The sequence below is a fragment of the Rana temporaria genome, chromosome 10 (genome assembly GCF_905171775.1).
Source record: "Rana temporaria chromosome 10, aRanTem1.1, whole genome shotgun sequence".
Taxonomy (NCBI): domain Eukaryota; kingdom Metazoa; phylum Chordata; class Amphibia; order Anura; family Ranidae; genus Rana; species Rana temporaria.
In genome coordinates, this window is record NC_053498.1 from 147980590 (window position 1) to 148004116 (window position 23527).

At 48.1% G+C, this 23527-nt stretch overlaps 1 protein-coding gene across 1 annotated transcript in view; it reads right to left on the bottom strand.

Annotated features, from left to right (window-relative positions):
• Nucleotides 1-255: 255 nt before the first annotated feature.
• Nucleotides 256-23527, bottom strand: part of LOC120915889 (claudin-16-like) — a 36612-nt gene continuing 13340 nt past the window's right edge. The window contains exons 3-6 of the mRNA XM_040326702.1: nucleotides 10701-10865; nucleotides 7833-7994; nucleotides 2970-3034; nucleotides 256-693 (exon numbers count right to left, since the gene is read on the bottom strand). Coding sequence (XP_040182636.1) covers nucleotides 487-693; nucleotides 2970-3034; nucleotides 7833-7994; nucleotides 10701-10865 — 599 coding nt within the window. The 3' untranslated portion in view covers nucleotides 256-486. The remainder of the gene's footprint in view (nucleotides 694-2969; nucleotides 3035-7832; nucleotides 7995-10700; nucleotides 10866-23527) is intronic.

Below are 23527 nucleotides of genomic sequence, written 5' to 3' on the forward strand. Positions count from 1 at the left end.
ACCTGCTGGGGGGCTCTGATGGGGGACACCTGCTGGGGGGGCTCTGATGGGGGACACCTGCTGGGGGGGCTCTGATGGGGGACACCTGCTGTGGGGGGCTCTGATGGGGGACACCTGCTGGGGGGACTCTGATGGGAGACACCTGCTTGGGGGGGACTCTGATGGGGGACACTAATGAAGACTTCTTAGGGGAGCATCTCTGTGTTTGAGTCGTAGCCATAGAAACATGTGCAAAGGGGAGGAGTTAGTAAGATGACCACGCCCATGAGGGGCGCCAGAAATTTTTCTGCACCCAGGCGTCTGTGACCCTAGGATCGGCCCTGGGGATTACTAGAGAGCTGTGATGTGAGGAGAGGAAGCACTGAGGTCCCTACGATCTCTACGCTCCGGTTCTGGGGGATGGGATAGCAGGAGGACTATCGAGGGTTACTTTGCGCACGTTCATGGGTCAGGACTACCCAGAATCATTTATTTGAGGGCGGCATTTCAAACATATGTTTTCTGTACACTGGGACTCTCGGAACATCCAATCATAGGGTTTTCTTCGCTTGGCGTGGTGTTGAGTTTCTTCTTACAGAAGCTGAGATAGCAGGTTGTTACGGCAGAGGTGACCGCCCCTAAATTGCCTCCCACCGCCATCCATAGTGAGTAGCCATATTCAAAGCTAGGGAATCCTGGGATTTTCAGAGAGACCTGCGGACAAAGAAAGAGGCACAGATGAAAGCAAATGATTAGGGGTTAGCCTCATGGGGTAAAATCATGGGGTGCTCAACCTGTGGCCCCCCAGAACTACATGTCCCATGAGGCATTGCAAGCCACTGAGAGTTGCAAGCATGACTCCAAAGGCAGAGGCGTGATGGGACTTCTCTGCAACAGCTGGAAGGCCACAGGTTGAGCACCCATGGAGTAAAGGGACCCCTTGACTTGAATATCTCGTGCATGTAGCTTGCAACAGATGCCACCAGCAAGCTGTCATAAGGGTGGGAAAAGGTTAGCAAGGATATTCAGCTTACTAGCGTTGTCCCTGACAACATCTCCCCTCCTCCTCTCACCATCTCAGGGTGTATATAAACTGGTAAGTATGGCAAAGCCAAGGGTGTAAGTTCATTAGGCATTGAAGAATTATCAGAGAATTCATGCCCTAAAGAAGTGGTCTCCAAACTGCAGCCTGGGGGCTAGATGTGGCCCTTTGCATACCTTTATTTGGCCTTTGGGGCACTATTCCACCAATTGGCACCAACGATGGCGCACCATTCCCCCTACTGACACCATCAATGGGGCACTATTACTCCCACTGACACCAATGATGGAGCACCATTCCCCCTACTGACACCAATGATGGCGCACCATTCCCCCTACTGACACCAATGATGGCGCACCATTCCCCCTACTGACACCAATGATGGCGCACCATTCCCCCTACTGACACCAATGATGGCGCACCATTCCCCTTACTGACACCAATGATGGCGCACCATACCCCCTACTGACACCAATGACGGCGCACTATTTCCCTACTGACACCAATGATGGAGCACCATTCCCCCTACTGACACCAATGATGGGGCACCATTCCCCCTACTGACACCAATGATGGGGCACCATTCCCCCTACTAACACCATCAATGGGGCACTATTACTCCTACTGACACCAATGATGGCGCACCATTCCCCCTACTGACACCAATGCTGGCGCACCATTCCCCTACTGACACCAATAATGGCGCACCATTCCCCCTACTGACACCAATGATACAGAACCATACCCCCTACTGACACCAATGATGGAGCACCATTCCCCTTACTGACACCAATGATGGCGCACCATTCCCCCTACTGACACCAATGCTGGCGCACCATTTCCCCTACTGACACCAATAATGGCGCACCATTCCCCCTACTGACACCAATGATACAGAACCATACCCCCTACTGACACCAATGATGGAGCACCATTCCCCTTACTGACACCAATGATGGCGCACCATTCCCCCTACTGACACCAATGATACAGAACCATACCCCCTACTGACACCAATGCTGGCGCACCATTCCCTCTACTGACACCAATGATGGAGCACCATTCCCCCTACTGACACCAATGATGGCGCACCATTCCCCCTACTGACACCAATGCTGGCGCACCATTCCCCCTACTGACACCAATGCTGGCGCACCATTCCCCCTACTGACACCAATGATACAGAACCATACCCCCTACTGACACCAATGATGGAGCACCGTTCCCCCTACTGACACCAATGATGGAGCACCGTTCCCCCTACTGACACCAATGATGGCGCACCATTCCCCCTACTGACACCAATGATGGCGCACCATTCCCCCTACTGACACCAATGCTGGCGCACCATTCCCCTACTGACACCAATGATGGCGCACCATTCCCCCTACTGACACCAATGACAGAGCACCATTCCCCTACTGACACCAATGATGGCGCACCATTCCCCCTACTGACACCAATGATGGAGCGCCATTCCCCCTACTGACACCAATGATGGAGCACCATTCCCCTACTGACACCAATGATGGCGCACCATTCCCCTACTGACACCAATGATGGCGCACCATTCCCCCTACTGACACCAATGATGGAGCACCATTCCCCTACTGACACCAATGATGGCGCACCATTCCCCTACTGACACCAATGATGGCGCACCATTCCCCCTACTGACACCAATGATGGCGCACCATTCCCCTACTGACACCAATGATGGCGCACCATTCCCCTACTGACACCAATGCTGGAGCACCATTTTTTTTTTTTTTAAGGGGGTTGCTATCTGGGCCCCTGGGGACCTCCGGGCCCTTTACAGGTGTACTGCCTGTACCCCCCTGATGGCGGCCCTGCACTGGGGGGAGGGGGGGTGTTGGGTTCTTCTAAAAAAAAGTGGAGTTACCTTTTAAGTTCTTGAAGTTCCAAACATTGTCAGACAGTGACGTACCTCGTACTGGTGGAGGTGGTAGACGTAGACGCAGTATCTTATGATGGCGGCAGATGAGGACATTGCTGAAAGAGAAGGGAGATGTAGAATTTTATTTGGCCGGTATGGGAAGGTAGGGAGGGACCTCGTTGGATAATTGGGAATGGATGATTGTGAGTTCCCTCTTATCTTCCATCCACAGACTGTGAGATGACAGATCTCTGAGAACCTCATTAGCATCACAAAACCGTATTGTCCTTCCCACCCGGGAACTGAATACCAACACCGGCCATATGGTGCGAAGATTGGGACAAGGCAGTCCCAGGATACGATAAAGATGAGGCACCGAGTGCAGGAACTCCTAGAAGCTGATATGATTGTACTTTTTATGTGTTTTACCTCCGGAAGATTTACCCCCTTTCACGACCAGGCAATTTTTTTGCGACACGGCACTGTGTTACTTTAACCGACAATTGCGCGGTCCCTATTTTTTTTTACCACAAATAGACCCCTTTTTTTTTTTGCTGGTGGTATTTGATCACCTCTGCGTTTTTTATTTGTTTTCAATCTCTTTTGTACATTTTTCAATTTTAGACAAGATATACAAAAAAATACTTTAACCACTTCCTTACTGAGCACTAACCCTAACCCCTAACCCTAACCCCTAACCATAACCCTAACCCCTGACCCAAACCCCTAACCCTAACCCCTAACCCCAATCCCTAACACTAAGCCATAACTCTAACCCCTAACCCTAATCCCTAACACTAAGCCCTAACCCTAACCCCCAACCCTAACCCCTAACCCTAACCCCTAATCCCTAACACTAAGCCATAACTCTAACCCCTAACCCTAATCCCTAACACTAAGCCCTAACCCTAACCCCCAACCCTAACCCCTAACCCTAACCCCTAATCCCTAACACTAAGCCATAACTCTAACCCTAATCCCTAACAATAACCCCTAACCCTAACCCCTAACCCTAATCCCTAACACTAACCCCTAACACTAAGCCCTAACCCTAACCCCTAACCCTAAGCCCTAACCCTAACCCCTAACCCTAACCCCTAACCCTAATCCCTAACACTAAGCCCTAACCCTAACCCCTAACCCTAACCCTAATCCCTAACACTAACCCCTAACCTTAACCCCTAACCCCTAACCCTAACCCCTTACCCTAACCCCTAACCCTAACTCTTATCTAACCCTAACCCCTACCCCTAACTCTTACCTAACCCTAACCCTAACCCCTAATCCCTAACACTAAGCCATAACTCTAACCCTAATCCCTAACACTAACCCCTAACCCTAACCCCTAACCCTAATCCCTAACACTAACCCCTAACACTAAGCCCTAACCCTAACCCCTAACCCTAAACCCTAACCCTAACCCCTAACCCTAACCCCTAACCCTAATCCCTAACACTAAGCCCTAACCCTAACCCCTAACCCTAACCCCTAACCCTAATCCCTAACACTAACCCCTAACCTTAACCCCTAACCCCTAACCCTAACCCCTAACCCTAACTCTTATCTAACCCTAACCCCTACCCCTAACTCTTACCTATCCCTAACCCATACCTAACCCTAACCCCTACCCCTAACTCTTACCTAACCCTAACCCTTACCTAACCCCTAACCCCTACCTAACCCTAACCCTTACCCTTACCTAACCCTAACCCTTACCCTAACCCTAACCCTTACCTAACCCTAACCCCTTACCCCAACCCCCTTCCTGCCCAGACCAATTTTCAGCTTTCAGCGCCGACGCATTTTGAATGACAATTGCGCGGTCATACAACGCTGTACCCAAATTATATTTTTATCATTTTTTCCCCACAAATAGAGCTTTCTTTTGGTGGTATTTGATCACCTCTGCGGTATTTATTTTTTGCGCTATAAACAACAAAAAAAAGACAGAAAATTTTGAAAAAAACACAATGGGCCAGATTCACAAAGAGATACGACGGTGTATCTCCTGAAGTTTGGAGGTAAGTGGTTTGTGAATTTCCCACTTGCCTCTCAAACTTGCGGCAGGGTATCTTAAATCAGATAGATCACCGGATCTAAAGATCCGCTGATCTACCTGAATCTGGCCCAAATTTTTTTTACTTTTTGCTATAATAAATATCCCAATTTAAAAAAAAAAATGTTTCCTCAGTTTAGGCCGATACGTATTCTTCTACATATTTTAGGTAAAAAAAAAATCGCAATAAGCGTTTATTGATTGGTTTGCACAAAAGTTATAGCGCCTACAAAATAGGGGATAGTTTTATGATTTTTTTAAAAAAAATTTTTATTTTTTACTAGTAATGGCGGCGATCTGCGATTTTTGTCAGGCCTGCGACATTGCGGCGGACACATCGGACACTTTTGACACTATTTTGGGACCATTCACATTTATACAGCGCTCACAGTGCTATAAATATGCACTAATTACTGTATAAATGTGACTGGCAGGGAAGGGGTTAACACTAGGGGGCGAGGGAGGGGTTAAATGTATTCCCTGGGAGTGATTCTTACTGTGGGGGGAGGGGGGTGACTGGGGGAGGTGACCGATCTGTGTCCCTATGTACAAGGGACACACCATCGGTCTCCCCTCCCTGACAGGACGTGGAGCGTTTACACACAGAGCGCCACGTCCTTGCTCTGTCACTGCCGATCGCGGGTACCTGGCGGACATCGCGGCCACCAGGCACGCGCATCTGCATCATGTGACACGCCAGGCACAGTTTTTCCCCATTGCGCACTCTCGGCGGCGCGCACAGGGAAAGTAAATAGCAGGACGTCCAGGGACGTCCAACCCGGCAGTTGAGAGCCGCGCTGTGGACGTCTTTAGTCTACAGCGCGGGTCTCAAGTGGTTAAAATGTTTGTAGGATAAAATAATAAAATATACAGTATCTCACAGAAGTGAGTACACCCCTCACATTTGTGTAAATATTTTCTTCTATCCTTTCATATATTTATTATACAGTGGGGTAGATTCAGTAAGCAATTGCGTCTGCGTATCCATAGATATGCAGCGCAATTGCTTAGTTGCGCCGGCGTATCGACTGCTCCTGATTCAGGAAGCTCGATACGCCGACTGCAGCCTAAGATATGCGTGGCATAAGGCTCTCATGCCGTCGTATCGTAGGCTGCATTCTTACGCTGGCCGCTAGGTGGCGTCCCCGTAGTGGTCAGCGTAGAGTATGCAAATTGCATACTCACGCCGATTCACAACTGTACGCGCGCCCTGCGTTCGCATTTTACGTCGTTTGCGTTTGTCGGTTTCTGCGTAAGGCTGCCCATGCTATTAGCAGGGGCAGCCAATGCTAAGTATACCCGTCGTTCCCGCGTCGCGATTTTTAAAAATTACGTCGTTTGCGTAAGTGAATCGTGAATGGCGCTGGACGCCATTTACGTTCATGTTGAAGCAAATGACGTCCTTGCGACGTCATTTACCGCAATGCACGTCGGGAAAGTTTCCCGACGGAGCATGCGCACTACGTTCGGCGCGGGAACGCGCCTAATTTAAATGATCCACGCCCCCTACGGGATCATTTAAATTACGCGCGCTTACGCCGGGCAGTTTTACGGAGCGCACACGCAAATTACGGAGCTACTGCTTCGTGAATGGCGCACGTAATTTATGGAGGCGTAGCGTAAAAACAGTACGCTGCGCCTCCGTAGTAGTGCGCGCCCCTACCTGAATCCACCCCAGTATATATTTATTATATATATATATATATACACACACACAAAGCCTGTATAAATATAATATTTTGTTATCAAATATTTTTAAGTCTCTGCTATGTTACATAGTCAATAAAAATAATGAATATCGGAATATATCGGAATGTTTGTTGTTTGTTTTTTTTTATTTTGTTTTATTTTCTATTTTACTGTATTGCATTACCGCTTTTCATTTTATCATTTGTTTGTAGTTATAAATGAATGTTTAACCACTTTAACCCCCGGAAGAATTTACCCCCCTTTCCTGACCAGAGCACTTTTTGCGATTCGGCGCTGTGTCGCTTTAACTGACAATTGCGCGGTCCTGCGACATCGTACCCAAATAAATTTGATGTCTCCCCCCCCCCCCCCACAGATATTTTTTTATGCCATCTGTGTCCCCATTGGAGAAATTTGTATTGGATGTTTAAGGCCTCATTTCCACTGGCGTTTTTACAGCCACTGTTGTTAGCCTTTTTTACAGCTTAAAAACGCCTGTCCATGTTTATTTTGTAAAAAAAAAAAAAAAAAAAAAATTTTTTTTGTGAGCTGCAGCTTTAAAAATGCAGCGGTCGCGTTTTTGAGCGTTTTCGCGCGTTTTTGAGCGTTTTTGAGCGTTTTTTAACGTATGGCGTTTTTACAGCTCTACTCTGGAGCTTCAGAACGCCCTGGTCCCGCGTTTTTTTTACAGCTCAAAAACGTCTATGCCACTTGCAGCTCAAAAACGCCTATGTGGGAATGAAGCCATAGAATAACATGGACAGGCGTTTTTAAGCTGTAAAAAACGCTCAGAAACGTGGCTGTAAAAACGCCAGTGGAAATGAGGCCTTATAGCGGAAACTAAATTATATATATATATTTTTTTCAAAATTGGCGCTCTTTTTTTGCTTATGGCGCAAAAAATACAACCAAAAGATTTCTTTTGGTGGTATTTTTTGCGCCATAAGCAAAAAAAGAGCGACAATTTAAAAAAAAAAAAAAAAATATATATATATATATAATTTAGTTTTTGCTATAAAACATCCAATAAAAATTTCTCCAATGGGGACACAGATGGCATAAAAAAAATTGACAGGGGTTATAACCCTCCCCCCCATTACTCTATCCAAAATTAAGAACATTTTTCACTTCCTTTTAAAGCTCTTCCTTATTAGGAGTTCTGTACATACCGGTGAAGAAATAGAGTCCTGAGGACAGCCGCAGACATTGCAGTTTGGTGGCTCCATCTCGGCAGCAATGAAAATTCTCGTATCCGACGATCAGGAAGAGGAAAGCCGCGGAGCTGATAATACTGGAGGTGACGATCAATGATCGGGTGAGGACGATGGAGGCTGGAAGGGAAAAGAGAAGTGCTTGTCAATAGTTAATATCTAAGCATTGCAATGTACACTCACCGGACCCTTTATTAGGTCCCCCTTGATAGTATTGGGTTGGACCCCCTTTATTAGGTCCTCCTTGCTAGTAGCGGGTTGGATCCCCTTTATTAGGTCCCCCTTGCTAGTATTGGGTTGGACCCCCTTTATTAGGTCCCCTTTGCTAGTAGCGGGTTGGACCCTCTTTATTAGATCCTCCTTGCTAGTAGCGGGTTGGACCCCCTTTATTAGGTCCTCCTTGCTAGTAGCGGGTTGGACCCCCTTTATTAGGTCCCCCTTGCTATTAGAGGGTTGGATCCCCTTTATTATGTCCTCCTTGCTAGTAGTGAGTTGGATCCCCTTTATTAGGTTCCCCTTGCTAGTAGCGGGTTGGACCCCCTTTATTAGGTCCCCCTTGCTAGTAGCGGGTTGGATCCCCTTTATTAGGTCCTCCTTGCTAGTAGAGGGTTGGACCTCCTTTATTAGGTCCCCCTTGCTAGTAGCGGGTTGGACCCCCTTTATTAGGTCCCCCTTGCTAGTAGCGGGTTGGATCCCCTTTATTAGGTCCTCCTTGCTAGTAGCGGGTTGGATCCCCTTTATTAGGTCCTCCTTGCTAGTAGCGGGTTGGATCCCCTTTATTAGGTCCTCCTTGCTAGTAGTGAGTTGGATCCCCTTTATTAGGTCCCCCTTGCTAGTAGCGGGTTGGATCCCCTTTATTAGGTCCCCCTTGCTAGTAGCGGGTTGGATCCCCTTTATTAGGTCCTCCTTGCTAGTAGTGGGTTGGACCCCCTTTATTAGGTCCTCCTTGCTAGTAGAGGGTTGGACCCCCTTTATTAGGTCCCCCTTGCTAGTAGTGGGTTGGACCCCCTTTATTAGGTCCCCCTTGCTAGTAGCGGGTTGGACCCCCTTTATTAGGTTCTCCTTGCTAGTAGCGGGTTGGACCCCCTTTATTAGGTCCCCCTTGCTAGTAGTGGGTTGGACCCCCTTTATTAGGTCCCCCTTGCTATTAGCGGGTTGGATCCCCTTTATTATGTCCTCCTTGCTAGTAGTGAGTTGGATCCCCTTTATTAGGTCCCCCTTGCTAGTAGCGGGTTGGATCCCCTTTATTAGGTCCTCCTTGCTAGTAGAGGGTTGGACCTCCTTTATTAGGTCCCCCTTGCTAGTAGCGGGTTGGATCCCCTTTATTAGGTCCCCCTTGCTAGTAGCGGGTTGAACCCCCTTTTTAGGCCCCCCTTGCTAGTAGCGGGTTGGATCCCCTTTATTATGTCCCCCTTGCTAGTAGAGGGTTGGACCCCCTTTATTAGGTCCCCCTTGCTAGTAGCGGGTCGGACCCCCATTTTGGACAATTTCATGCTCCCATCTTTGTGGGAGGAGTTTGGGGACGGCCCCTTCCTGTTCCAACATGACTACGCACCAGGGCACAAAGAAAGGTAAATAAAGACAGGGATGAGCGAGGGTGGGGTGGAGGAACTTGTCTGGCCTGCACAGAGTCCTGACCTCAACCCCATAGAACACCTTTGGGATGATTTAGACCGGAGACTGCGAGCCAGGCCTTCTCATCCAACATCAGTGCCTGACCTCACAAATGCTCTTCTGGAAGAATGGTCAAACATTCCCATAGACACACCCCTAAACCTTGTGGACGGCCTTCCCAGAAGAGGTGAAGCTGTTATAGCTGCAAAGGGCGGAGCCAACGCAATATTGAACCCTCCGGACTAAGACTGGGAGGCCATTAAAGATCATGCGCGTGTAAAGGCCGGCGTCCCAATACTTTTGGTAACATAGTGTGTGTGTGATTCCTATGTCATCAGCACCATCTAGTGACCATAATATGTATTTTTTCTGGAAATATCTCAATGAGGATTTTTTTTTAATTGTAGCCACCAGATGGCGCTGATGATGTGGGAATCACATAATAGGGAATGTCTGTCCCGCCCACACAATGAATGGATTACATGGAGCCCAATGGGTAAGTCGGCACTTCCTGTACTGAAAGAAATAAATACATTTAGTATCACTTTATATAAATAGAAGTGACATTTAGTAGAGAAGAGCCCAGTCCACCATTCTGTACTCCAATGAGATGGATACATTGTACTACAGAGAGACTTGTGACTCCACCCAGTTTCTGGGTTGGCCTATCGGTGTCCAGAACAGACCAAATAGAAAACATGGATTGCATGTGTGATGCTTAAACCTTTCCTCCTAATGCTCTAGAGCAGTGATCTCCAAACTGCGGCCCGGGGGCCAGATACGGCCCTTTGCTAGTGTTTATCCGGCCCTTGGGTGATTATTTCATACACTGATACCAACAACGGGACATAATTCCCCCTATTGAGACAGATGAAGGCACAATTCCTTCCAATGATGGGGCACAGTTCCTACTAATGACACCAACAATGGGGCCCAATGACACCAATTATGGGGCACAATTCCTCCTATTGACACCAATGATGGGACGCTATTTCTCCTACTGACATCAAAGATGGGGCATCGTTTATTTCCACTGACATCGGGACCTTTTCTCCTCCCGGTGGCCCCCCCCCCCCTTAAGTCTGAAGGGCAGTAAACTGGCCCTTTATTTGGAAAGTTTGGAGACCCCCGGGTCTGGAAGTTGGATTGGAGGGAGGAGTCTTTCAGAAAACAGCATTGACTTCTCTAGGACCCAGAAAAGTCTCCTCTTACCTGGATGCGGGTTCAAATAAGAGCTAAACGCGTCGCAAGTCCAAATCTTGACAAACCGGTCCCAGACACATTCCCGCCACAGACCTTTGCAGCGCGTGCTTAGCACTACCGACCCCTTGCTGTTTACCTGGAGGGGGGACAACAAGGAAATCCCACATTGCAGGACTGGAAGAAGAGTTGCCTGTTTAGCTCAGACTGTATATAATTATCCCGTTCATTATAATAATATATATATACACAGTAAGTATCACACACATCCCTTTTCAATGGTCATCCATGCGCCCGGCCCCCCAATACATGCGCCCGGCCCCCTAATCCATGCGCCCGGCCCCCCAATCCATGCGCCCGGCCCCCCAATCCATGCACCCGGCCCCCTAATCCATGCGCCCGGCCCCCCAATCCATGCGCCCGGCCCCCCAATCCATGCACCCGGCCCCCCAATCCATGCGCCCGGCCCCCAATCCATGCGCCCGGCCCCCTAATCTGCATGCACCCGGCCCCCCAATCCATGCGCCCGGCCCCCCAATCCATGCACCCGGCCCCCCAATCCATGCACCCGGCCCCCCAATCCATGCACCCGGCCCCCCAATCCAAGCACCCGACCCCCCAATCCAAGCACCCGGCCCCCTAATCCATGCGCCCGGCCCCCCAATCCATGCACCCGGCCCCCCAATCCATGCACCCGGCCCCCCAATCCATGCACCCGGCCCCCCAATCCAAGCACCCGGCCCCCTAATCCATGCGCCCGGCCCCCCAATCCATGCACCCGGCCCCCCAATCCATGGACCCGGCCCCCCAATCCAAGCACCCGGCCCCCTAATCCATGCGCCCGGCCCCCCAATCCATGCACCCGGCCCCCCAATCCATGGACCCGGCCCCCCAATCCATGCACCCGGCCCCCCAATCCATGCGCCGGCCCCCCAATCCATGAGCCGGCCCCCTAATCCATGCGCCCGGCCCCCCAATCCATGCGCCCGGCCCCCCAATCCATGCGCCCTGCCCCCCAATCCATGCGCCCGGCCCCCTAATCTGCATGCACCCGGCCCCCCAATCCATGCGCCCTGCCCCCCCAATCCATGCGCCCGGCCCCCAATCCATGCGCCCGGCCCCCCAATCCATGCGCCCGGCCCCGGCCCCCCAATCCATGCGCCCGGCCCCCCAATCCATGCGCCCGGCCCCCTAATCTACATGCAGGACGAATGGATTTCAATGGATTATTTATTTATATTTTAAACCGGAGGCTCTAAACTCCACCTCTGGCCCGATCCATTCTCAGGCTTGCCGATCGCACGGGGACGAGCTGGTAGAAGCACCGGAGGGTGGCGGGATGGGGGGGAGGGGAGCCGCCATGATTATTTTTGTAGTTTGCAGGAAATCACCGGCAGAAAAAAAAAATATCTGGATGATGCCGGCAGATATCTCCACTCAAAGCCCAGGACGTCAGATGGCGCAATACGTCATATTATTTATTTATTTATTATAATTTTCTCCTTTTAGCTAGTTTTCTGCAGTCTGTTAGCACCTATTTCTCTCCTACATTATTTATTTTTTTCTCTTGGCTAGTTTCCTGCAGTCTATTAGCACCTATTCTTCTCCTATATATTTTTTTATAATTTATTTATTTTTATTTTATTTTATTTTTTCTTTATTTTTTTTCTCTTTTTTTTTTTAGCTAGTTTCCTGCAGTCTATTATCACCTATTTCTCTCCTACATTATTTTTTTTTCTCTTGGCTAGTTTCCTGCAGTCTATTATCACCTATTTCTCTCCTATATATTTATAATTATTTATTTTTATTTTATTTTATTTATTTTTCTGTTTTTTTTTTTAGCTAGTTTTCTGCAGTCTATTATCACCTATTTCTCTCCTACATTATTTATTGTAATTTATTTATTTATTTATTTATTTTTATTTTATTTTTTCTTAATTTTTTCTCTTTTTTAGCTAGTTTCCTGCAGTCTATTAGACATGTGAGTATATGAGCCGCGTACATCATCATTTTTTTGCCGATTTCCATCTTCTGCCACTATGTAGACTTACGCCTATTGGATGTAAAATGTTTATAAACAACTCTTTTTTATTTTTAGATTATTACTAATACTATAAACTGCACAATGGATTCTCCCTGAAGAAGGAGTCCGTTACACTCCGTAACGCGTAGGAAAAACGATTGCCTATTAGGATATCTGTATGCCCGCGCTATCAATGCATGTATTTTTGGAATTTTCCTGGGTAGTATGTGCGCCAATGTCTTCTGTACAACAAATTCAATCATATATGTTTTTTATGACTGTTCGTTACTTTTTGATACTATTTTGTTGATTACTTTTTAAAACATACAGGGCCAGATTCTCGTCCAGCGGCGTTATTTTGTGCGGGCGTAACGTATCTGCTTTACGCCTCCGCAACTTAGACGGGCAAGTGCTGTATTCTCAAAGCACTTGCTCCGTAAGTTGCGGCGGCGTAGCGTAAATCGGCCGGCGTAAGCCCGCCTAATACAAATTTGGATCAGGGGGGGCGTGTTTTATGTAAATGCACTGTGACCCGACGCGATTGACGTTTTTTCCCGAACGGCGCGTGCGCCGTCCTTGGAATTTCCCAGTGTGCATTGCTTCAAAGTACTCCGCAAGGACGCCATTGGTTTCGACGTGAACGTAAATGACGTCCAGCCCCATTCACGGACGACTTACGCAAACGACGTAAAATTTTTCAAATTTCGACGCGGGAACGACGGCCATACTTAACATTGTTAGGCCGCACTTACGCCACCCTATAGTAGGGGCAACTGTACGCCGGGAAAAGCCTTACGCAAACGGCGTAACTGTACTGCGTCGGCCGGGCGTACGTTCGGGAATTCGTGTGTCTAGCTAATTTACATACTCGAATTTGACGGATGCTACACCTAGCGGCCAGCGTAAGAAACTGCAGTTACGATCGGACGGCGTAAGAGACTTACGCCTGTCGGATCCAACGGATATCTATGCGTAACTGATTCTAAGAATCAGGCGCATAGATACGACGGCGCAACGCAGAGATACGGCGGCGTATCTGGAGAGACGCCGTCGTATCTCCACTGAGAATCCGGGTCACAATTTGCGCCTACAAAGTCCCACCACATTTTTGCGTGATAGGTAATGAATATAAGCGCTAACATTTGCGCGAAACGCGTCTACCTCTTTGCCCCCCCCCCCCCCCCCCCCGGCTCCATCTGTCAGCCACTTGTCATGTGAAGCTTCAATAAAAGGATTTTTGGAAGTGCAGCCGCCCGGAATTATTACCATGTGCGCAATGTTTTACCTGCCAGCAGTCGGTCAGGAGAGCGGCGATCGTGCTTGCCATGGTGAACGCCCCGCAAACGATCACAATTAGCGTCGACTCGTTGCCCATCGGATACGTTTTTTTTTTTTCTGCAGTCTGATCCGAGTCCTCAGAACGTAGAAGGAACCAGCCCAGAAAAATATCATCATTTACATACCCGAGAAAATTAAAGAGGAACTCTACAAAAAACGAAGACAACGTGTTATGATGTCACCGCCATGATGTCACGGTGATAATTGTCTGGAGGATCGTTATAGAGGAAGACCAGGTTGGTCTTAGGAAATGAATTTAGATGATTAGGACTCAACCTTCCTCTTTTGTTGTGTTTTCTTCCTCACCTGAGGAGTCGATCCCCTTTAAGAGGTCAAGCGTAACGATCCGCTGCGAATCGAGCGATTCGTCTCCTAGCAACCCAACCCGCTGGAAATTCCCGGGGAGCTTAAATAAAACTTCAGACCCGCCGGGAAAAGACTCCGAGCGCGACTTAAAGGTTAAAGTCGCCCATCAAGTCTCAGGGACTGGCCGCCGTTCGATGCCATCTATGGGCAAGAGGGTTGTACCCAAGTTGATCTAAGTCAGATTTGTTACATACGGTGCCCTGAAAAAGTATTCATACCCCTTGAAATTTCCCACGTTTTGTTAGGTCAACATTGGATCATTCAGAGATCCTCACTGAATTCTGGAGAGAGTTTTCTGCACTGAAAGTAAAGGGGCTGAATAATTTTACACGCCAAATTTTTCAGTTTTTTTTTTGTTAAAAAAGTTTGGAATATCCAATAAATTTCGTTCCACTTCATGATTGTGTCCCACTTGTTGTTGATTCTTCAAAAAAAAATTACAGATTTATATCTTTATGTTTGAAGCCTGAAATGTGGCAAAAGGTCGCAAAGTTCAAGGGGGCCGAATACTTTCGCAAGGCACTGTATCATTGCTGGGATTTGTAGTCCTCTGTAACTGCTGGTATTATGCATTGTGTTTTATATAATGTATCATTGCTGGGATTTGTAGTCCTCTGTAACTGCTGGTATTATGCATTGTGTTTTATATAATGTATCATTGCTGGGATTTGTTGTTCCTCTATAGCTGGTGGTATTCTCCATTGCGCTGTATAATGTATTATTGCTGGGATTTGTAGTTCCTCTATAACTGGTCAGTGGTAATCTGCATTGCGCAGTATAATCATTATACAACGCAATGGAGAATACCAACAGTTACAGAGGAACAACAAATCCCAGCAATAGTACATTATACAACGCAATGCAGAATAACGCCATCTATGCTATCTTTCTCTGTAAAAGATAAATAAGTTAAATGATCACTTGAAGCATCATAACCATTTAAGGTTAATGGAGCACATATATAATGTATGGCGTGTGCGCGCCGGGGGGGGGGGGCAAAATGCTGTCCCCCCCAGATTTGTAAGGGTTCCTACACCCATGCCCGCTCGGCTTATGCTCGAGTCACCTTTTTTGTGCCTGATTTCCTGGACTTTGGTGACACGTGTAGCCCCACTCTTTCTCTACAAGTGTGTAAAGTTTGTTGTCTGGGGGACCTACGACCAGGGGGCACCGATTTTTCAAACCCGGGCACCCCTTTCATAGACTCCCATGTTAAACAGTCATTTCTCTGGTGAATTTGAGGACCCGGTACTGGCCGGTCGTAGGGTCTCTAGACCCGGAACTTGTCACACATGTAGATCCACTCTTCCTCTACAAGTGTGCAAAGTTTGTTGTCTGTGGAACCTACAACCGGGGGGGCACCGATTTTTCAAACCCGGGCACCCCTTCCATAGACTCCCATGTTAAACGGTCATTTCTCTGGTGAATTTGAGTACCCGGTACCGGCCGGTCGTAGGGCCTCTAGATCCGGAACTTGTCACACATGTAGATCCACTCTCCCTCTATAAGTGTGCAAAGTTTGTTATCTGGAGGACCTACGACCAGGGGGCACCGATTTTTCAAACCCGGGCACCCCTTCCATAGAATCCAATGTTAAACAGTCATTTCTCTGGTGAATTTGAGGACCCGGTACCGGCCGGTCGTAGGTCTTCTAGACCCAGAACTTGGCATACATTTAGTCCCACTCTTTCTCTATAAGTGTGCAAAGTTTGTTGTCTGGGGGACCTACGACCAGGGGGCACTGATTTTTCAAACCCGGGCACCCCTTCCATAGAATCCAATGTTAAACAGTCATTTCTCTGGTGAATTTGAGGACCCGGTACCGGCCGGTTGTAGGTCCTCTAGACCCGAAACTTGTCACACATGTAGATCCACTCTTCCTCTACGAGTGTGCAAAGTTTGTTGTCTGGGGGACCTACGGCCGGGGAGCACCGATTTTTCAAATCCGGGCACCCCTTCCATAGACTCCCATGTTAAACGGTAATTTGTCTGGTGAATTTAAGGATCCGGTACTGACCGGTCGTAGGGCCTCTAGACCTGGAACTTGTCACACATGTAGATCCACTCTTCCTCTACAAGTGTGCAAAGTTTGTTGTCCGGGGGACCTACGGCCGGGGGGCACCGATTTTTCAAACCGGGCACCCCTTCCATAGACTCCCATGTTAAACGGTCATTTCTCTGGTGAATTTGAGGATTCGGTACTGACCGGTCGTAAGGCCTCTAGACCCGGAACTTGTCACACATGTAGATCCACTCTTCCTCTACAAGTGTGCAGAGTTTGTTGACTGGGGGACCTACGACCGGGGGGCAACGATTTTTCAAAGCCGGACACCCCTTCCATAGACTCCTATGTTAAACAGTAATTTCTCTGGTGAATTTGAGGACCCGGTACCGGCCGGCCGTAGGTCCCCTAGACCCGATGATGGATTGAACAGATCTCCATGAGATGATCAAAGCTTGGGAGATTTTATTATAACCTAACCCTGCTTTATACTTCTCCACAACTTTATCCCTGACCTGTCTGGTGTGTTCCTTGGCCTTCATGATACTGTTTGTTCACTAAGGTTCTCTAACAAACCTCTGAGGGCTTCACAGAACAGCTGTATTTATACTGAGATTACATGACACACAGGTGAACTCTATTTACTAATTAGGTGACTTCTGAAGGCAAAACTAGATTTTAGTTAGGGGTATCAGAGTAAAGGGGGCTGAATACAAATGTACTCCCCACGTTTCACATATTTATTTGTATCATTTTCCTTCCACCTCACAATTATGTGACACTTTGTGTTGGTTTATCACATAAAATCCCAATTAAAAGACATTTACGTTTTTGGTTGTAACGTGAGAAAATGTGGAAAATGTCAAGGGGTGTGAATACTTTTTCCTGGCACTGTAGGGTTACTGTCAGCGGCTAAGGCCCCTTTCACATGGGTGTGTCGTTCGTCCATTGACAGATGAAAAAACAAATGGCCCATTGTTGTCATTTCATGGGGCAAACTGGCATCATTTGATAGGGGAAACTGGCGGCAATTGATGGGCACAGTGGCTGCGTTTGATGGGCACAGTGGCAGCAATTGATGGGCACAGTGGTGGCAATTGATGGGCACAGTGGCAGCAATTGATGGGCACAATGGCTGCATTTAAATGGCACAGTGGCGGCAATTGATGAGCACATAGGCGGCGTTTGATGGGCACAGTGGTGGCAATAGATGGGCACAGTGACTGCGTTTTATGGGACAAATGGCCCATTGTTGTCATTTGATGGGGCAAACTGGCATCATTTGATGGGGCAAACTGGCATCATTTGATAGGGGAAACTGGCGGCATTTGATGGGACAAACTGGTGGCAAATTGATGGGCACAGTGGCTGCGTTTGATGGGCACAGTAGCGGCAATTGATGGGCACAGTGGCTGCGTTTGATGGGCACAGTGGCTGCGTTTGATGGGCACAGTGTCAGCAATTTATGGGCACAGTGGCGGCAATTGATGGGCACAGTGGCTGCGTTTGATGGGCACAGTGGCAGCAATTGATGGGCACAGTGGTGGCAATTGATGGGCACAGTGGCAGCAATTGATGGGCACAATGGCTGCATTTAAATGCCACAGTGGCGGCAATTGATGAGCACATAGGCGGTGTTTGATGGGCACAGTGGTGGCAATAGATGGGCACAGTGACTGCGTTTTATGGGACAAATGGCCCATTGTTGTCATTTGATGGGGCAAACTGGCATCATTTGATAGGGGAAACTGGCGGCATTTGATGGTACAAACTGGTGGCAAAATGATGGGCACAGTGGCTGCGTTTGATGGGCACAGTAGCGGCAATTGATGGGCACAGTGGCTGCGTTTGATGGGCACAGTGGCAGCAATTGATGGGCACAGTGGCGGCAATTGATGGGCACAGTGGCTGCATTTGATGGGCACAGTGGCTGCGTTTGATGGGCACAGTGGCAGCAATTGATGGGCACAGTGGCTGCATTTGATGGGCACAGTAACGGCAATTCATGGGCACAGTGACTGCGTTTGATGGGTACAGTGGCAGCAATTGATGGGCACAGTGGCGGCAATTGATGGACACAGTGGCGGCAATTGATGGACACAGTGGCGGCAATTAATGGGCACAGTGGCAGCAATTTATGGGCACAGTGGCGGCAATTGATGGGCACAGTAATGGAAATTGATGGGCACAGTGGCTGCGTTTGATGGGCACAGTGGCAGCAATTGATGGGCACAGTGGCGGCAATTAATGGGCACAGTGGCAGCAATTTATGGGCACAGTGGCGGCAATTGATGGGCACAGTGGCGGCAATTAATGGGCACAGTGGCAGCAATTTATGGGCACAGTGGCGGCAATTGATGGGCACAGTGGCAGCAATTGATGGGCACAGTGGCTGCATTTAAATGGCACAGTGGCGGCAATTGATGGGCACAGTGGCTGCGTTTGATGGGCGCAGTGGTGGCAATAGATGGGCACAGTGGCTGTGTTTGATGGTACAGTGGTGTCAATTGATTGGCACAGTGAGGTTGCGATTGATGGTTTTTTTTCCGATTTTTTGCACCCCCCCAAAAAAATTTGAGAACCGGCCACCACTGCTAAACGCCCTTCATGCACGATTAAGCAGCAGGACTGGCATGAACTTCTGATCTGCAGAGTTTTTCTTGGTCGGTAACCCAGAAAATAATGAATTAATTGGATCACACTGACAGCCAGGCAACATGGCATTTTCAGGGTAAGAAATGCAGAATGATGCTTCTTTATATCCCAATGCAGGTTTACTTCCAAGGGATGCATTATTGTATCGTGCCACCAGGTGGCAGTAACAACCTTCAGCCGTATAGTCTCGTTTAGAGAAATTGCTGTACACATAATACCCATCTCAATGTATTTCACCTTCACAAGTGACCAATGCGCATGGCTGGAGACTGTTAAACTTTGTCTCATTGTGTGGAAGGATCACAGGTTTTGTTGGCTGTGGCCAATAAGAATATTTTAACCACTTCCCCTCCGGAAGGTTTTACCCCCTTCATGACCAGGCCATTTTTTTTTTTTTGCGATACGGCACTAATTTAACTGACAATTGCGCGGCCGTGCGACGCTGTACCCAAACAAAATCGACGTCCTTTTTTCTCACAAATAGAGCTTTCTTTTGGCGGTATTTGATCACCTCTGCGTTTTTTTTTGTTTTTTTTTAAGTGTATTTTGTGCGTGTACTCGAGAGAGGAGCCGGACTGCAAGAGTTGGGAGTAGGCAGGCCTCCACCAGAGGCAATCTGCCACCTTTCTCCATGCCCCGGGTGGCAATGGTGGGTGTGTGAGGGGGTCCTCCCACACAGCCCGCCCTACCTGCTCCGCTTCGAAGCCCAACGGGGCAGAGGGACTCCCTATAAGGGAGTGAGAGGATTTGCCCGCTCAACCAGTCCCGTTAGTCCTTCGCCTCTTTTTTAGAGACCGCGTGGTCAAAGTGCGTGATGTTAACCCAATTTCGAGTGCGTGTAAGTGTGGTGTGCGTTTTTAATCCAATCAGGATTAAAAAAAAAAAAAAAGTTGCTCGTTGTTCAAAGCGCTCGTTAACCGCGTTACTCGTAATCTGAGGTTCCACTGTAGCTCAAAATAGGATTCCTAGGTGTTTCATTGTTACATCCACACTTTAGAAGGACGTCGGCTCTAGTTATAAAATTGTTACAATGTATCCAAATCCGGATCCTGAAAATTGTCCGCGAATGAAGAGCGAGCTGTAAGTGCCCCCCCCCCCCCCCCCAGGGATTATCGTCCTCCGCTAATCAGATCATGTCACAGTCATTGTTGTAGATGAGGAGGACATATGGAACCTGCCGGTCCCGACACCCCGGGGAGGGGGGGGGGGGACAGTTAACTGCCGCAACACCGCCGAGATAATCACCAATGAATCAGCTTTGTTAACACCCCCCCCCCCCTCCGGGAATGGAGGATTTACATACTGATTGATTCAGAGGGGTCCGACCTGGAATATACATTACAGAGGACAGAGATCTATACACTAAATAAACTTCAACCGGGGGGGGGGGTGGGGGGGGGGAATAGAAAGATGGAACGAGGAGAAAAAAAATATTAAATAAGTCTAGGATTGGAGTCATAGGAGATGTGCTGATTGTGATTGACCTAATCACTTTACCCCAGGAAGATTTACCCCCCCCCTCCATGACCAGGCCATTCTTTGCTATTTGGCACTGTGCTACTTTAACTGGTAATTGCACAGTCATGCAAATCAAAAATGTATACCTTTTATTTTTTTCCAATTATGGTATATCATTTATATAAAAATGTATACCTTTTATTTTTTTCCAATTATGGTATATCATTTATATAAAAATGTATACCATTTGTATGTCAAGCTTTCTTTTGGTGGCATTTCATCACCACTGGCTTTTTTTTTTTATTTTTTTTTTTTTTGCGATATAAACAAAGAAAAGACTGAAAATTTAATTAATTTAAAAAAATTGTGTGTTGAGTTATTTTGAGGGGACGGCAAATTGACACCGTTATACAAGCTGTACACTCACTACACAACATTGTTGTAACAAAGTGTAATTTCTTCAGTGTTGTCACATGAAAAGATTTACACAAATGTGAGGGGTGTACTTACTTTTGTGAGATACTGTATGTGTATATATATATATATACGGTATATAATCATTCAGGTGATATACAGTCCAGCTGATCACATGATGTAAACAGGAGCCGGTAATAAATAAGCAGATTACCGGCTTGTGTAAACGGGAGTTCGGTCCCACACACTGACAGCCATTGCTGCTAAGCAGTACCCACCAGTGCCACCTACCAGTGCCCATCAGTACTGCTAAGCAGTGCCCACAAGTGCCATCTACCGGTGCCCAAAAGTACCCACCAGTGCCACCTACCAGTGCCCATCAGTACTGCTAAGCAGTGCCCACAAGTGCCATCTACCGGTGACCAAAAGTGCCCACCAGTGCCACCTATCAGTGCCCATCATTAGTGCCACCTACCAGTGCCCTTCAGTGCCACCTATCAGTGCCCATCATTAGTGCCACCTACCAGTGCCCTTCAGTGCCACCTATCAGTGCCCTTCAGTGCCACCTATTAGTGCTCACCGGTGCCACCTATCAGTGCTTCCTGATCAGTGCCCACCAGTGCTGCCTCATCAATGCCCACTTATCAGTGCCTATCTGTGCAGCCTATCAGTGCCCATCAGTGCCTCATCATTAGTACCACCCATTAGTGTCCATCAGTGCCCTTCAGTGCTGCCTATCAGTGCCACCTATCAGCGCTCTCACCAGTGCTACCTATCAGTGCCTCCTGATCGGTGCCCACCACTGCTGTCTCATCAGTGTCCATTAGTGCCAACTTATTAGTGCCTATCTGTGCAGCCTATCAGTGCCCATCAGTGCATATCATGTAAGGAAAAAAATTAGCTGTTTGCAATTTTTATTTTATTTAACTTTTTGGTCTTATTTTGTTTATTTATCAGTGTCCCGAGTATCAGTGCAGTCCCAATGGTGCCCACCAGTGCTGCCAATCAGTGCCCATCAGTACCCACCAGTGCTTCCAATCAATGCTCATCAGTGCTGCCAATTAGTTCCCCATCAGTGCCTCCTCATCAATGTCGCCTATCAGTGCTGCCTTTCAGTGCCCATCAGTGCTGCCTACCACTGCCTATTAGTGCCCATCTGTGCCGCCTATCAGTGCCCATTAGTGCTGTCAATCAGTGCCACATAGTGGTGATTAAATTCCACCAAAAGAAAGCTCTATATGGGTGAAAAAATAATAAAAATGTAATTTGTGTACAGTGTCACACGACCGCGCAATTGTCATTCAAAGTGCGTGGGCACTGAAAGCTGAAAACTGGCCTGGGCAGGAAGGGGGGTAAAAGTGATTTTAAAAGCCAAACAAATCTTTCCCCCGGTTCCGTCGTTCTTCACAAATCACACAAATTGTTTTTAAATAAAAATAAATAAAAAGCCACCCGGATGATACGAACCAATAATGATCAATATTTGTTCCCGGCATCCATTGGCGGGGGGGAGGAGCGCGGCGCCGGGTCCCCAGCGGGCCCTTAATGGGGAAATAAGTGGCTCATTGTGCGTTCTATTAGCCGTGTTGTGTGTCTTGTACACACATTGTCATCACACAAAGGCACAATCATCTCTCTATAGACGAGCCCTTTATCTGGAGCCCCCCTCACAGGCAGCTGTCCAGGGTGCTGAGCCCTTTATGTGGAGCCCCCCTCACAGGCAGCTGTCCAGGGTGCTGAGCCCTTTATCTGGAGCCCCCCTCACAGGCAGCTGTCCAGGGTGCTGAGCCCTTTATGTGGAGCCCCCCTCACAGGCAGCTGTCCAGGGTGCTGAGCGGAGGCCGGATACCATCAGATCTCCATCTGCCTGGCGAGGATCCGCACTCCCGAGAATCACATAAAGGTTCCTGATTTCTCACCTTAACCCCTTCCTTCCCGGGGGGGGGGATCCTGAACCCCCCTCCCCCCGCCCAATTTTTAGCTCTCAGCGCTGATGCACTTTGAATGACAATTGCGCCGTCGTACAACGCTGCACCCAAACTACATTTTTTATCATTTTGTTATTTTTTTTTGCTAAACAAACAAATCAAACGTGGACAATTTTGAAGAAAAAAATCATGTTTCATAGTTTGTTATAACATTTTTCAAACAGGTAATTTTTCTCCTTCATTGATATGCACTGATGAGGCGGCACTGGTGGACACTGATAGGCACAGATAAGGCGGCGCTGATGGCCACTGATAAGATGGCACTGATGGGCAATGATGGGTGGCACTGATGGGCACTGATGGGTGGACACAGGGACATCAGGGCCATCCACTGTTTATCAGTGTCCTGAGTATCAGTGCAGTCCCAATGGTGCCCACCAGTGCTTCCTATCAGTGCCTAGCAGTGCTGCCAATCAGTGCCCATCAGTACCCACCAGTGCTTCCAATCAATGCTCATCAGTGCTGCCAATTATTTCCCCATCAGTGTCACCTATAAGTGCTGCCTATCAGTGCCCATCAGTGCTGCCTACCACTGCCTATTAGTGCCCATCTGTGCCACCTATCAGTGCCCATAAGTGCTGTCTATCAGTGCCAC